This window comes from Rosa rugosa, chromosome 5 (assembly GCF_958449725.1).
Source record: "Rosa rugosa chromosome 5, drRosRugo1.1, whole genome shotgun sequence".
Lineage (NCBI taxonomy): Eukaryota > Viridiplantae > Streptophyta > Magnoliopsida > Rosales > Rosaceae > Rosa > Rosa rugosa.
The window spans coordinates 42,708,201-42,723,405 of record NC_084824.1 but is presented as its reverse complement, the minus strand read 5'-3'; the positions used below and the strand labels follow the sequence as shown (position 1 = coordinate 42,723,405).

At 37.9% G+C, this 15,205-nt stretch overlaps 1 protein-coding gene and 1 long non-coding RNA gene across 2 annotated transcripts; both read right to left on the bottom strand.

Annotated features, from left to right (window-relative positions):
- Window positions 1-4,362: 4,362 nt before the first annotated feature.
- LOC133709849 (uncharacterized) lies at window positions 4,363-6,914 on the bottom strand. Its single transcript, XR_009846391.1, has 5 exons — window positions 6,469-6,914; window positions 6,041-6,364; window positions 5,820-5,940; window positions 5,618-5,684; window positions 4,363-4,712 (listed from the first exon to the last, which is right to left on the bottom strand). It is a non-coding gene; the product is annotated as an uncharacterized LOC133709849 (long non-coding RNA).
- Window positions 6,915-11,530: 4,616 nt separating this feature from the next.
- Window positions 11,531-13,837, bottom strand: LOC133712502 (uncharacterized). The gene is made up of 2 exons (XM_062138612.1): window positions 13,451-13,837; window positions 11,531-11,802 (listed from the first exon to the last, which is right to left on the bottom strand). Exon 1 carries the CDS (start codon window positions 13,731-13,733, stop codon window positions 13,464-13,466), a length of 270 nt encoding a protein of 89 aa, XP_061994596.1. The 5' UTR covers window positions 13,734-13,837; the 3' UTR covers window positions 11,531-11,802; window positions 13,451-13,463.
- Window positions 13,838-15,205: the final 1,368 nt, after the last annotated feature.

Sequence of the window (15,205 nt, the reverse complement as noted above, 5' to 3'; positions counted from 1 at the left end):
GTTACATACATATACATGTACAGTATTTTTATTCAGACTATAAGAGCAACTGCAACAGCTTCCCTATATTTTGATTTTTCTCTACTTTAGGAAAAAATGAATCTCTTTTGCTCAAACAGATTCCCTATAACTATCCTTATTTTAGGGAAAATGAAGAAAGAGAAAACCAAATTCCCTATATTCACAGCAATCTCTAAAATTTAAGGAAGAATATGGAGATTTTAGAGATTGCTGTAAAATAGAGAATCTGTTGGGGTTGGAGAAGAAAAAGATGCTAAAGCTTTGACTTTTGCTTCCTTATTATACAGAAATTATAGGGAAGCTGTTGGAGTTGCTCTAAGAGGGAAATTGACTCCAATCAATTCTTATTTTTTATTTCCTTTCCCAGCTCTAATGACATCCAAAGATCGCAAATAATGATTTTAGGTAGACCTTTTACCAACAATTTCTCACATGTGATTGGATCTACTACACTTTTTTGTTCATTTGTTGCGGTTTCCTTGTATTCACTGTTTCACATAATGATGCCAGATAATTTGTACTAAAAAAAGACCAGAGGTTTGTCACTTAATTCATCAAAGCCAACTTATTCAGGTGGTGCCCCAAGAATCATGTCTTTCTGATTGTTGCCTGAATACCCCAAGATACAATTCCAAGAGAATTGTGCACAACAAGCATATTGTGTAAAGGTGGCAAACGGACCGCTAGGCATGAGCATGACACGGGCTCGACACGTTTAAAAGTGATCAGGCCCAAACCCGTTAATGGCCTGGCACGACCTGAGCACGTTAGAATAACGGGTCGGGATGGGCCTAGGAATATTGGCTCATTGGCCCAGCACGCCCTGAGCACGACTTATTGTGGGTGCCGTTAAAAACACAAAATTTCATTTTGTTTTTATAAATATTAAAAAATTACAATGATGAGATTTGAAAAATAGACCTCCTTATTCAAAATCTCATGACAATTCCATCAATGCTATTTAATTAATGTTGTCAAAGTAGTGAAACAAAACATTATATCTTTATTTTGATATAAATATGTTTTTTAACTATTAAATATATGTTAATTTTTTAATAGGCCCAACGGGCGAGATAATATATTCATCACAAGCCACAATAGGCCGTTACATACATTTCCGCTGTCATTTAAGGGAATAGACAGACAAGAAGATAGTGCTAGTACCCACAGTGGTACATAGAAGCAGATATAGACTGACTCTATAAGTAGACTAACTTAACTAAATTTCAAATTAGTATACTGTTCTATCGAACTAGTTTACCCGATATATTAATACATTAATTGAGTTGAGAATTTGTTGGCCTGGAAATAGGAAAAGACGGCCAACGAAGAAAGGGGTGGGTGACTACTCTTTAACATTACTAAGGTCTCTACAAGCTCTTAGGTCTTATTGGATCAATATAATGAAACATAACATTCAAATGATCAGCCATCTGTTCATTGTTAAGTATAGATCGGCCATATTTTTGGTTGGAAGTAGGTGTTTGTCAAATTATGACATACGCCGAGTACTGATTAGTCTAGTGTCATTACTGTTTATTTTGTTGTAAATTCTCAGTTATTGATTGATATTTCTACAAAAAATATGAAATCACGTAATAATATTGCAACCATGTATAGTAACTTTCTTCTCTCCAATCAAACTACAAACCAAAGTACTCATTTAATCAAGTTGCTGGCGTCTAAGAAGAAAAGAAAAATACTATTCTTTATGAAAAAATAAAAGATCGAGGTACAGCATGTACTCGTATTATTTTTATATTAACATGTCAATCAAGACATGCATGATCATGATACCAATAACCTTATTTATTCCAAGCAAAGCAATCATCTTTCTTTGTGCCCCAGTTATACCAGCATATGAAGGATTCCCGGCCAAGGAACCTTACCGAATATATACACTCACTACAATCGATTCCCTCAGTATACACGTCGTAGTAGTGAAAATTACCTTCCCACTGAAAACTACAGAAGTACTGTGTATTTTTTGGTAAGAATCTGGGTATAAAACTGAATTCATAGACTCCAGAAATGGGGAGGGTTTTCGCACCAATATCATCATCCCCGGATTTGCAGTGAACAGTAAGATCCTTGTCCAAACCATTTGAGATGGTGATATGTCTTTTATTGCGTCCGATCTGAAGTCCATCACTAGACATTGTCATTGACAACAGAAAAAGCAGCGTTAGCAGAACCACCTTTTTCATGAATGAAGCCATCCTAGCTTAGCGTACGTTTGAGACTTCTGTACAATAACAGTTTGTGGGAAGATGAATCTTTTATAGTGCAATTTGACACTGTTTACTATAGTGTACTTTTAATGTAAATCTAAATTAATTGTAGCATAATCTCTATAATTCTGGGATGATCTTAATAATACAAACATCTTGCCTCTTGTTAATAATTTGCTGAGGTCAATTTTCTAATTACGGGCATTCTTAGTTAATACATAATGCCTTTTGTTAATTATTTGCATGTCTAATTTCCCTGTCAATTCAATTATGTCTTTTCTTAGTAACCTATATGGCCCTATTTGGATGGCAGGAAATCATGGTATTAAATGTGATTTAATTTCATTTTTCATTTAGAGGTGCCGTTTGATTTTAATTAGAGATTGGAAATGAAATAAAAATGAGATCTGACTGAAAATTGGCTTTCTCATAAAGCCAGAATAGAATTACCTAGCATGAGTGGTATTCTAATTTCATTTCCCACTGTCAAAGGCAAAATTACATAAATTAACTCTCTAAAAAATTTATATTCTCCTGCCAACATTCCTTATAAGTTTTTTTTTTGAAACAGAAAGAGAAAAATTAAACTTAAATATTCCTTATAAGTTGGTGTCATATTTGTACATTAGTTTTGAAAATTATAATTTTATATTTCATTTTTATGACTTATCAATCTTTACAATAGTAATGAAAAATTAATTCCATAATTTAATTTCCATTCATGTTCCAAACACCCATATGGAAATATCAAAACCTATTCCATATCAGTCTAGAAAGAAAAATAAATCATTTTTCTATTTTGATATTCCCATCAACCAAACGGGCCTATGTATTCTAATTAAGTTACGTACATGTAATTTGGTAATTGAAATACATACCCACACCCCCCCCCCCCCCCCCCCCCCCCCCCCGCGGGCGGAAGTCGGAACCCTTTTTCTAAGAAACCTCTATAGCCCCATTTGAATGGCAGAAAATCATGGTATGAATTGTGAATTAATTTTATTTTCCATTTAGAGGTGTCGTTTGGTTGTAATTAGAGATTGAAAAGGAAATAAAAATGAGATCTAACTGGAAATTAACTTCCTCATAAAGTCATAATAGAATTACCTAGTCAGGGGCGGTATTCTAATTTCATTTCCCACTGTCAAAGGAAAAATTACATAAATTATCTCTCTAAAAAAATTTATATTTTTCTGCCAATATTTCTTAGAAGTTGATGTCATATTTGTACTTTAATTAGTAAAAAGATGCTATTGAAAATTATAATTTTATATTTCATTCTTATGACTTACAATCTCAACAATAGGAATTAATGGAAAATTAATTCCAGAATTTAATTTGCATTAGTGTTCCAAACACCCACATAGAAAATATCAAAACCTATTTCATTCCATATCGGTCTAGAAAGAAAAATAAATCATTTTCCTATTTTGACATTCCTACCAACCAAACGGGCCTATGTATTCTAATTAAGTTACATACATGTACATGTACAATATTTTTATGGGTTAATTACATATAATTGCATATTTGAATGTTTTTTTAGCCATAAGGGCACAAACTAGTTTTTTCCCTCATAAGGCCACTATATTAAAAATGGTGTTATATTTTGGATATTAAAAACTAACATATTTACATAAATACCACTAGAGTAAAAAGTCAACAATCATTCTCTCTCCTCTCCGGCGAGGCATCCGGTCAACTCCGACGGGTCTCCGGGCAACTTCCGGCGAACTCCGACAAGTTTCCGGCGACCAAAAAAGCTACTCTGATGAAATTTCCGGCAACCTCCGGCGATATCACAAAAGCTACTGTTACCAACAACAAAAGCTACTGTCTCCAACAAAAGCTACGCTCCCGAAAACCATAAGCTACTATCCCCACCAACAAAAGCTATTATCACCAACACCAAAAGCTACTCTCTCCAGTAACAAACACTACTGTCAACAACACCAGAAAGCTACTCTCACCAGTTTCACAAGCTACTCTCACCATCATCAAAAGTTACTATCAACAACGTCAACTGTAATAACCAAGCAAAACAAAAGCTACTCTAAGAGACTGAAAAAGCTATTCTCAAAGACTAACAAAGATATGAAAATGTAAAGAATACAACCAAAATAAAAATGCTACTGCAATTGAAAAATGAAAACATATTCAATGCTACAAAAAGTATGCAGAATTCAACAATGATATAATCATGTAAAAGCTACTTCCATAGTTGTGGAAGTCTATTACAATAGTTGTATAAAACTGCTGTCAATGTTGTAATATTGTCATTTTTCAAATGACCACCGTTGATGTTTCTTGTTGTCAAGCTCTACCACATTAGCTAACCATAGACATTATTTTGCCACCTTCAGCATCAGACTTCATTTCAACATTTCTTGGTTGGCTGGATGATCTCTTGGTCAATGGAGGCTTCAGTACTCAAATTCACATGATTTTCGGAATCTACTACTGCAAACGCAAAGGGAAAGAATTTTGCAAGAAGATACAACAAAATATTAGTATTTGAAATGCAAACTAAAAACAGCAGTGTGCCACCGCACTACAAAGTGGCACTCTTTATCAACCATATAATCAAAAACAAGCAATCTAAAATTCTACTAACATAGATACAGAAAGCTACTATGACACATGTACAAAGTTACTGAACCAGTAATAAAAAGCTACTGACATAGATATTGATTGCACAAAACCAACTGATTATCCATGTTGATAGTGTAACACAAATCCCAAACAAGAAATGCCAGAGATATGAAATCATAACAAAAAAAAATTAAATTTCATTTAGAATCATGTTTTTTTAATTTGATAAGCTACTAACAAAAGAGCACTTGAAATCAATCAAAATGAAAACAAAAAAGTTACTGACACCAGATTGAAAAGATACTAACATAGAGAGAGAAAGCTACTATCACTGTGTTAAAAAGCCACTAAAACAGTTATAGAAAGCTAATGACTTGAAATCAATAAAAATGAAAACAAAAAAGTTATGGACATCAGATTGAAAAGATACTAACATAGAAATAGAAAGCTACTATCACTGTGTTGAAAAGTCACTAGTTATAGAAAACTATTGACTTGAAATCAATTAAAATGAAAACAGAAGCGACTGACAATATCTTAAAAAGAGACTAACATAGACATAGAAACACTGCAGAATATAGTCTAGAAGAATCGCCTTCAAAGACAATAATCAAGCAGATGAATGGATTGGAGCAGAGTGTCACACCCATTTGTTGCAACATTTTTGAACCATATATTATCTAGATTTCAATAACAAAAATTAAAGGAAAGCCGTCCTTAGAGAAAAGAAATGAAAAGGAAAACGTAATAAGAAGAAGACATGTTTAGATCACCTTCACGCTGCTTCCGCTCTAATCTCGCCTTTTCTTGTTGCATCTTCAGTAGATCACTTCTATTACACTGCATATGAGGAAACAATATTCAGCGAATCAATGTTATAAGAGCAAAACAATATCCTAAGCAGTTAATCTAAAATGCTGCAAACCAATGCATCCAACAGAACTTGCATGATCTTTTATAAAAAGAGAAGCTTACTTGATCAAGTAGACTTTTCTGTTGAGCTTTCAGAATAGTATCCGCAAAGTACTTTTCAGCATTGCAGCACGGAGAGCCTTTTTTGGTGATAGTGGAACATTAAAAATAGAAGTGCTCCATTCTAGACAAAATTGACGACAATGAATTAATAATATTTAAAATGCCAAGTTGAAGGGTTAAAGGAAACAAGACTCAATCCAGGCATTGCTAAGGAAACTGACCTTCTCCAAAAGCAACATCTGTGACTGCGATTGTAAGCTCAGATCTGGGACATATGGTTTCCTCATCCAACGCCAACCAAACCAAAACCCAATCATATCAGACATTTAGAGTTACTCCAACTCAACAAAATAATGCAAATATATAATGTGATCTTCGAGACCAGCTTGAAATACCTCAACCACATAACCTAATCTACTCTAAGTTCAATTGTCCAAAATACAATGAAACCTTTCCATCACTAATTGCTATAATTGAAACTCCAAAGCTTACCGGAGGAGTGATCCGATACTCTGCCTCAATAGAAACTTGAATGCCCAATCCCGCTGCAATTTTGGCAACACAAATTTTACAAATTTTACAAATTAGAAACCCTAAATCAACACTAATTTCAATCAATTCAGAATAAACAAAAGAAGATTCAACTTACAGGAAAGGGACGGTGACGTCCACCGCCGTGAGACGGAGGAGTGACCAACATTTGATCGTGTTGACTTGGAGTACAACGACGACAACGGCTGCAGAGGTCCGTACATCAGCTGTGATGACGAGGACAGATGGTAGGGTGGGATCTTTGTGCCATAGGATGAGGTTTTCCGGTAGTCGTAATCCATTACTCGGAAATCGAAGATGAAATCACTAAGACGAAGGAGAGGGTTTTCGATTTCGCCGCGAACAGGCTCTGCTTGCCGTCGCCGGGGCCTCGCCACGGCCACTGGAGGATAAGAGGAGAGGTCGGGCTGAGGCTCCGGTTCCGGTTCCGGCGAGAGTCACCAAGGCATCGGCTCCTGAATCGCAGATGAGAGAGAGAGAGAGAGAGAGAGAGAGAGAGAGAGAGAGAGAAGACAGAGAGAGATCTGTAATGATGCAATTGGTTTTGTCAGTTGAAAGGGTAAAATTGTTTTGAACATCTAATTAAAGGTTAGGTAGCCTCTAATTAAAATTTTAAAATGACACTTATCAGTAATTTTCTATATTTTTATTTAGGCTATAAGAGGGAAATTGACTCCAGTCAATTTTTTTTTTTTTTTTCTCGGGTAGTTTGCTGTTAGTAACTCACACACCCATACAGTGGTATCCCAGCGCCAGGACACCTGCATCGACATTGCGGCGAAAGCCAGGCAAAGCCAGACTAATCCACTGCACCGCAAACGCACGAACCCAAAGGGTCCCTCAAATCTGCTGCCCTTATTTTTTATTTTAAGTAGACCTTTTACCAACAATTTCTCACATGTGATTGGATCTACTACACTTTTTTGTTCATTTATTGCGGTTTCCTTGCATTCACTGTCTCCCAGAGTGATGCAAGATAATTTGTACTCATAAAAGACCAGAGGTTTGTCACTTAATTCATCAAAGCCAACTTATTTAGGTGGTGCCCCAAGAATCATGACTTTCTCATTGTCGCCTGAATACCCCAAGATACAATTCCAAGAGAATTGTGCACAACAAGCATATCGTGTAAAGGTGGCAAACGGGCCGCTAGGCATGAGCATGACACGGGCTCAACACGTTTAAAAGTGATCCGGCCCAAACCCGTTAATGGCCTGGCACGACCTGAGCACGTTAGAATAACGAGTCAGGCTAGGCCTAGGAATATTGGCTCATTGGCCCAGCACGCCCCGAGCACGACTTATTGTGGGTCGGCCCGTTAAAAACACAAAATTTCTTTTGTTTTTATAAATATTAAAAAATTACAATGATGAGATTTGAAAAATAGACCTCCTTATTCAAAATTCAAAATCTCTTGACAATTCCATCAATGATATTTCATAAATGTTGTCAAAGTACTATTTTTTTTTTTTTGAAATAATATCATGTCGATATATCATTAACTCAGGCCAGAAAGGACCATTACATATCCTCCCTCTACCATCTATGGGTAGATAAAGAGTTTGTGGTAAACCACAACGATACATAGATTAGGTCCGATTATTTGACGGTACCCATGCTCACTTATTTAAGCAAGCCTACCCACTATGAAATAACATAGTAACTAAGCAAGCCCAAAGATAAAACTCATAGTTGCACAATAGAGTGCCTAGCTACCTAAAACAATAGGAAATAGTAAGAAAGTAAAAAAAAACTAAACAAATAGGAGCCCTAAGGGAACAACCCAAAGAAAGCCAACCCAAACCCAGCTAGGAAAGCTTGGCCCAAGCCCAGTTGTCATCTCCATCACGCCAAGGATGCGCGTACAGCCCCTTCACCCAACTAGGTCGCCATGACAACGCCACCGCATCCCGCGCTGCAACAACCTGTGGCTCCTTGACCTGCACCGCCAAGATCCAGCATCCCTGCAACCCATTCACCCACGAGACCTGCATCATTGACGGAGTGCCGCCGCTGCCCAACGCCCCATCGCGCCATGGAGACATCGCCCCAGACTGCCCTGCCAAAACCACCGCACCAGAGTCTCGATCAACAAATCCCGGGCATCCCTTCCAAGCAATAGCAACAAAACTCCCCGCCCGGCAGGACTACGCACCGCGGCGAGGCCGATGGCCTACCTCAGGCGGGAGCCGCCGGACGAGAACTGGTTCTAGGGTTTTCAAATATGAATATGGAATCTGTACTTTTTTAATGTTGTTGTCAAAGTAGTGAAACAAAACATTATATCTTTATTTTGATATAAGTATTTTTTTTTTTTAACTCTTAAATATATGTTAATTAATAAAGATTAATCTCACAATAATACAACTATAGAATGAAGAAGAAAAAAAATATGATATTAAATCTTCATTTTTTTTTAATCAAACCCAAATTTGGTGTCAATATATTCATCACAAATCAGAATATAGGCCGTTACATATTCTTCCGCTCTCATCTATAGACAGACAAGAAGATAGTGGTAGTACCCGCAGTGGTACATATAAATAGACCCACTCATTAGACATTCAAATACGTAGATATAGCAGGAATCCTCCTTTTGTACTATTCCAGAGGCGCTAGAGGTACATAGAGTGCGCGCAAGTGGTTAGCTTTCTAATAAAAGGAAATTATTGTAATTAGACAAACTAAAAAACATAGAGTTGGGCCAAAAGGCCAAAAAACCCAGCCCAAAATAATCAGTTCAAAGCATCTCCAAGAGAAGGCATGCTCAAAGCCTATCAGGCCCAGCTTCTATTTCTAACACCCCAAACCAGTGCAACAGCACCAGCACCGCTCCGCAAACCCACTCCTCCATGATCCTCGCCGCCATGACCCAAATCACCACGAACCATGCCGCTGCAACCCGCGTCGCCACGAACCTGTCCCGATCCTTGTCGTCGCAGCCCGCAGGTGTCGACCTTCAAAATCAGCAATGTTATTGATCCCCAGGAAGCTGCAAACGACTCTCGATACTGCACCGCATAGCCACCGCATCGAAGATTTCACACTCAAAACATGAAGCCCAAATCCAGCTTGCAACTCCAAGCAACACCCCTCAAGAGCCCCCTGAACGATAGCATCAATTCCCGTTCGACAGCAGACCACGCGACGTAGGCGAGGCCTATGCCAGGGCCGAGCTTGCAACTCCGAGCAACACCACTCCTGAGCTCCCTAAAAGATAACATCAATCCCCCGTCTAGCAGCAAACCACGTGGCGTAGGCAAGGCCTATGCCAAGGCCGCCGCCCGACGAGAGCGATCTCTTAGTTTGAAAACCGCCACCGACCTAGGGTTTCAGAGAGGACAAGAGCGATCTCCCGAAAATTCCTAATATTATCGGTACTATAGGAGCTTGGTTGTTAAGCCAATAGATATAAATCTCCATTTTATTAATAAAGATTAATCTCACAATAATATACTAAAAAATAATATATTTTTAAGTTATTTTTTTTCTTTCTTTCTTATAGTGGAACATAAAAAATTATTAGAAAACTAATCTAAAAAAACTAAGATTAAGAAAAATGTTGTAGAACTTCATTTATTTTAATTTCCTAAATAGTTAAATAAAATCAATTTTTATTTATTCAAATTAAAATTTTTAAATCATGCTTTATAATATGATGGCACGAGCGTGACCCATTTATATATTGATCTGGCACAAACACAGCCTAATACAATATGGGCTTCTGCCATGAGCCAGACCGAACTTAATGTTTAAGAAAATTAGCCGGCACGAGCCCACCACAATAATAAGGAAGAATTTCAAGAACAGTACATGAAGTATCGATCATTCTAACCTTTCGTGAATCAACTTTCGGAACTATCAAAACGGTACATGAATTTCAAATCTTGACCTAATTTTGGTGTATGTTGTTACATGCTTCGTTAATTAATATTTTTTCTGTCAAATTTTTTAAGGTAAATCCGTCTTTTCAAGGATGATGAAGAAAAAAAAAAACCAAGTAAACTGAGTACCCATCTCTCTCTCCCTCGTACTCATCGCATCCACCACACCACTTCAGTCGGACCGCCACCATCAACTTTCTGCCAGCCACATTACGCCTCGAGGAGGCAACAACCCTATAAATCATATCCATACCCAGATCGTAGGCAAACGAGCCAACCCAGATCGAAGCAATCTGATCCAAGCCACACCATGCCGCCCCGACCTCGTCCCTGCCTCCGAATCTACAACAGCACACCACCCCGCCAGCCGAGCCTGCAATTAGCGAACCAATACCAGCGAACCTCTGCAATCTCCCTCTCCCTCACCTCACCGACAGCCACCGCGATCTCCCCAATCCGATCTATCAAGGAGCTTGGTCTCACACCAGACCCCACACTGGGTCGACAAAGGCCCGTCCGACGACGGCAGAAAGGCTCGCTGCTAAACAGGGAACAAAACTCACTCTCTGTTCTCTAGGGGCGTGCACGCACGTTCAACTACAATAGGTATTTTGTGTTTTCCTTTCTGGTACTGTAAAAATACTATATTACCTTTTAACAAATAAATAATTACATAAACTTAACAGAATCTGTAACGACATGTAATCAAATTGAGTAGAAATTTAAATTTGATGTACCGTTTTGATTTTAACAAAACTTAATTCACGAAAGATTAGAATGACCAATACTTTATGTACTCTTCTTGAAATTTTCCTCAATAATAAATGAGCCGGCCAAAACACAGCACAAAACAAAAATAGACCTGCTTAAAATAGCCCGACCCGTTTGCCACCTCTATTATTGTGCAATAATAACATCATGAAGACTAATGTTAAACGGACCACCTTTATCAGCATCTAACAATTGATGTAATTGATATACGCTTACCCTTGATATACTTCATAAGGGGTTATAAAAAATTCCAACCCTGCCTACATAATCCCACAATATGGCCATATCCATACGGGTCCTGTATAATTTTCAATCAATACAGTAGTGTGATCTAGATTCAAAATGAATGCAAACTAGATTCAGAATCAAGATCTCACTCATGGCTCGAGTTAGCAAATCAAAGAGGCAGCAACATAATGTCACCTCAGACACCAAACGACACTGCCATTCCATTAGCTAGTCAGACCTCAAAATAGGAAGACTATGAGCAGGACAATGGAAACATCCAGTGAAATACATTTTGCATAAACCCTTCAAAAATAGGAAAACAGTGCATAGGATTAAAGTCCACCACACTAATTTAGGAGGCAGCACAATAGTTGAATGGAACAACAAAATCAGAAACAAAACAAATTAAATGACAAAAGGTTGCTTATTCCTGGTAACCGCCCATTTAATAGTCAAATTACAGAAGTCATTGGCATGATAACCAATGTCCAAGTGAATTTATTGTATCACAATGATACGATGAACTGCACCCAAACCGCCTCATTAACCTGCAAAATTTATAAGGGAACATTATTTTCAAGCATACAAGGGACAAACTAAACAAAGAGATAAAGAAAACAGAAGAATGCTTTTGAGTAGCACACTACAAAGGTATTACAGTCAACGAAAACCATAAATGTAGAGGGGTTTCAATCATAAAAAAGACATAATTTCTAGCATAATAAAACATTGTCATCAAATAGTAGGCCCAATATTTTTGGTGCAGCCATGTCTGTTCCACCTAACAAATTCAGTTCACTGATTGCAGTGTTCATGAAAACATGAGTAAAAGAGAAACCTTGCAAGCCACACACGCACTTGCATATATATTACACATTAGTGGAAAAAATAAATTTTTAGGAAACAGTGGATAGCATAATACTATAGGCTCAAAACACAATGTAATTCAAGGATCTGAAAGTGACTCTTTGGTACGCATTCAAATATTGCCTTTGCACAAAATCAGGTGAAAGAAACCATTCAGCCATCTAATTGTGATCAAATAAGCAGTCAATGACAAAAACAAAACTAATTTATGATGAAAAATGGCTAAACACTTTTTCCATTTTACTGAATTTTGCAAGGTGATTCATAAGAAAAGGTGTGGGGAAAAAAACTAAAAAATGACACATAGGTCGGCAGTTTCAGACTTTCGGGTCATTGTCCACTCATCTTAGAAAGTGGTCTCTCCACTTTTGATCTGCTCTCCCCCATAAACATCATTCTTGGGCATTAACAATGTCCATGCCATCAATTCTGTTGAGTTCTTCTTAATTTCAATCTTGTACTTACTAAGTAATATGTGAAAGGACTACTCTTTCTTCAAATTGGCATCAGAAGCAATGGAAAGGTTACAAAACTTAACACAAGAAAAGCTTCGCCTGCAGAATGGACTCCCATCACCTGACCATCCCTTAGATCTTAGGGATAGGATCATGCTAAATACTAAACCAAATGCAAGTTCAAAATCTTAGTGATTAAAGCTTGCTGTTCAAATAGCAGGCCAAACTTTGTCACCTGATGATCCCTTAGATCATAGCAGATGGACCATGCTAAAGGCTAACCCAAATGCAATTTTAAACAACAATGCAACCTACATTATATACAAAACGGATGGCTGCTGAACCAGGCAGTAAGCCTATGAAGGCTTACCCAATTAGGATATCAAGTAACCTAATACCTCTGATTCAACTCAAGGTAAACCTCAGTTAGATGCAAAACTAAAGCAACATCTTTACGAATTATAACATCAAATTATCAATCTTCTCCACAATGGGATTACATAACCTATTGTCAACACTTTTACGAGGCCAAAACAAAAAGCCTGATTCTGTTTCTACTTCCACTACTACCACCATCCATGATACACAAAATCATGTCCGCTGCATTATCTCCTACTTAACCAATACACAGAAGATCAAATGCAATGAAATCATAAACAAGTGATCCCGGGAATCAACGAAAACGCAAAATTTAACCAACTACAAAGAATTAGCACTCAATCACAGCAGAAACACACATCGAATTGTCCACAAACAAAAACCCCCAATTATAAATCTCATCCAATAGCCCTCTTCTACAAATACACTACCATAAATTTGCCAAAAAAAAAAGTATGAACATAGAAAGAAACAAGAATGGAAGAGTGAAATATACCAGTTTGAACGGATTAATGGCCGCCGTGTTCCTTGGCGTGCTGGGCGTGCTCGAGGTGGCGACGCTCCTCGGGAAGAGCGACGAGGTAAGAGAAGATCATGCCGCCGAAGCAGACATGGAGAAGAGGATCGATGGAGCTGGTCTGGATGTACTTGGCGTTGTAGTTGTCCAAGCCCTTCTGCAATGTCTTCTTCACGTAATCGAGGGACAGCATCGGCTTCACGTGGTTAGGCACCTCCGTCACCTTCAGCCCCTTGATCTCGTTGTAGAACCTCTTTGCCATTTTTTGCCCAGAGAAATCGGAAACCCTAACCCTAGAAAATGATGACCAGATTTGAGAGGAGGTGAGGGATTTGGGGGTGTGTGAGACGGAGCCGGTGAACCAGAGAGTTTTGTATGACCTTTTGTTTGGGTTCGGCTGCATTAGGATTTGGGCCTCCTCACCAAAACAAATTGGGCCACATCGATGCGGATCAGTGTTATGATTTCTACACCAAAGTTTAAAAAAACTATATCTTTCAGTTTCTCCGAAAATTCTTCTATGCACCAACAGTGTAAGTGACCTAACACCTAATATGTGATCTGAGCCCTTGACTTAACACCAAAATAACTAAAAACTACACTTGATATTATCTAGTCGTTTATTTCTATTAGTGCAAGTGCACGTCGGTGTTCTGAATCCCTTCTGGTTTCTGCGAAAATTCTTCTATGCACTGATAGTACAAATGAACCAACACCTCATATGTGATCTCAAGTTCTCAACTCTTGAACTAAAAACTTCACTTGATATTATACAGTCTTCCTTTCATGTTGGTGCAAGTGCATGTCGATGCTCTGAATTATTTCCGTAATTTTTGCCAATTTCAAAAGCAACCCAAAACAGAGTCATTGATTACAAGCATCTACAAAGTTTTAGAATGGCTGAATCATCTCTTTATGACTCATTATTCTTCCTTCAAGCCACTCTCTAGAATTACAAGCATCTTTCTGATCTCCTTCACTCTTACTGTTCTGCTTCAGGTCAACTGATTAATGTTGATAAATCTTCTCTCTCTCTCTGTTTTCCATCCCAAAAACGCTCCTTAGCAAATCATTCACCTTCTTAATTCAATTCTCCAAATGCAAGTTGTCTCTAGCCCTGGTAAATATCTTGGCCTCTCTTCTAGCTAAGCAAGTCAGGAGATTGCATTGTAACCCCTCCTTATTGTATGTATGTTCAAGTCCTTAAGCATAGATACTTTCCTCACACCACCATTCTTCAAACTAAGATGGGTGTCTCCTCAATCGCATCTTCCATCTCTTAAGCTTTGCTCTGTCATTGATTGGAACACAAACTCCTGAAATTTATCAAGCATAGCATCTCAGCTCACTCCTAATCAAGCTCGTACCATTGCTACCATCCATTTGATCAGTCTGCGGATCCTTTACAACCTCATCTTGCCTCACACAAAAAATGGTATGTTTTCGAAAAAGTCTTGTTACCATTTCAAAAATTCTCTCTATCTTCATCTCCCAGTCATAAACCTCCATTCCTGTCAATGCATTTCTCTTCCTCTTTGGAAATAGATCCTCAAGCTTAACACATTATCAAATATCAAAATCTTTTTGTGGAAGGCTTGTCATAACTTCCTTCCAACCAAAGAAAATCTCTTCCCAAGAGACATCACCCCTGTGCCCAATCTGTAATATCCATCCAAGGTCGATGGAACATGCTTTTTTCACATGTTCATGGTCAATTGCTTCTTGGTTTGCTTA

What these genes read in the sequence shown, in the direction of transcription:
- LOC133712502 (XM_062138612.1), bottom strand. Translation starts at nt 13,733, where the DNA reads ATGGCAAAGAGGTTCTACAACGAGATCAAGGGGCTGAAGGTGACGGAG.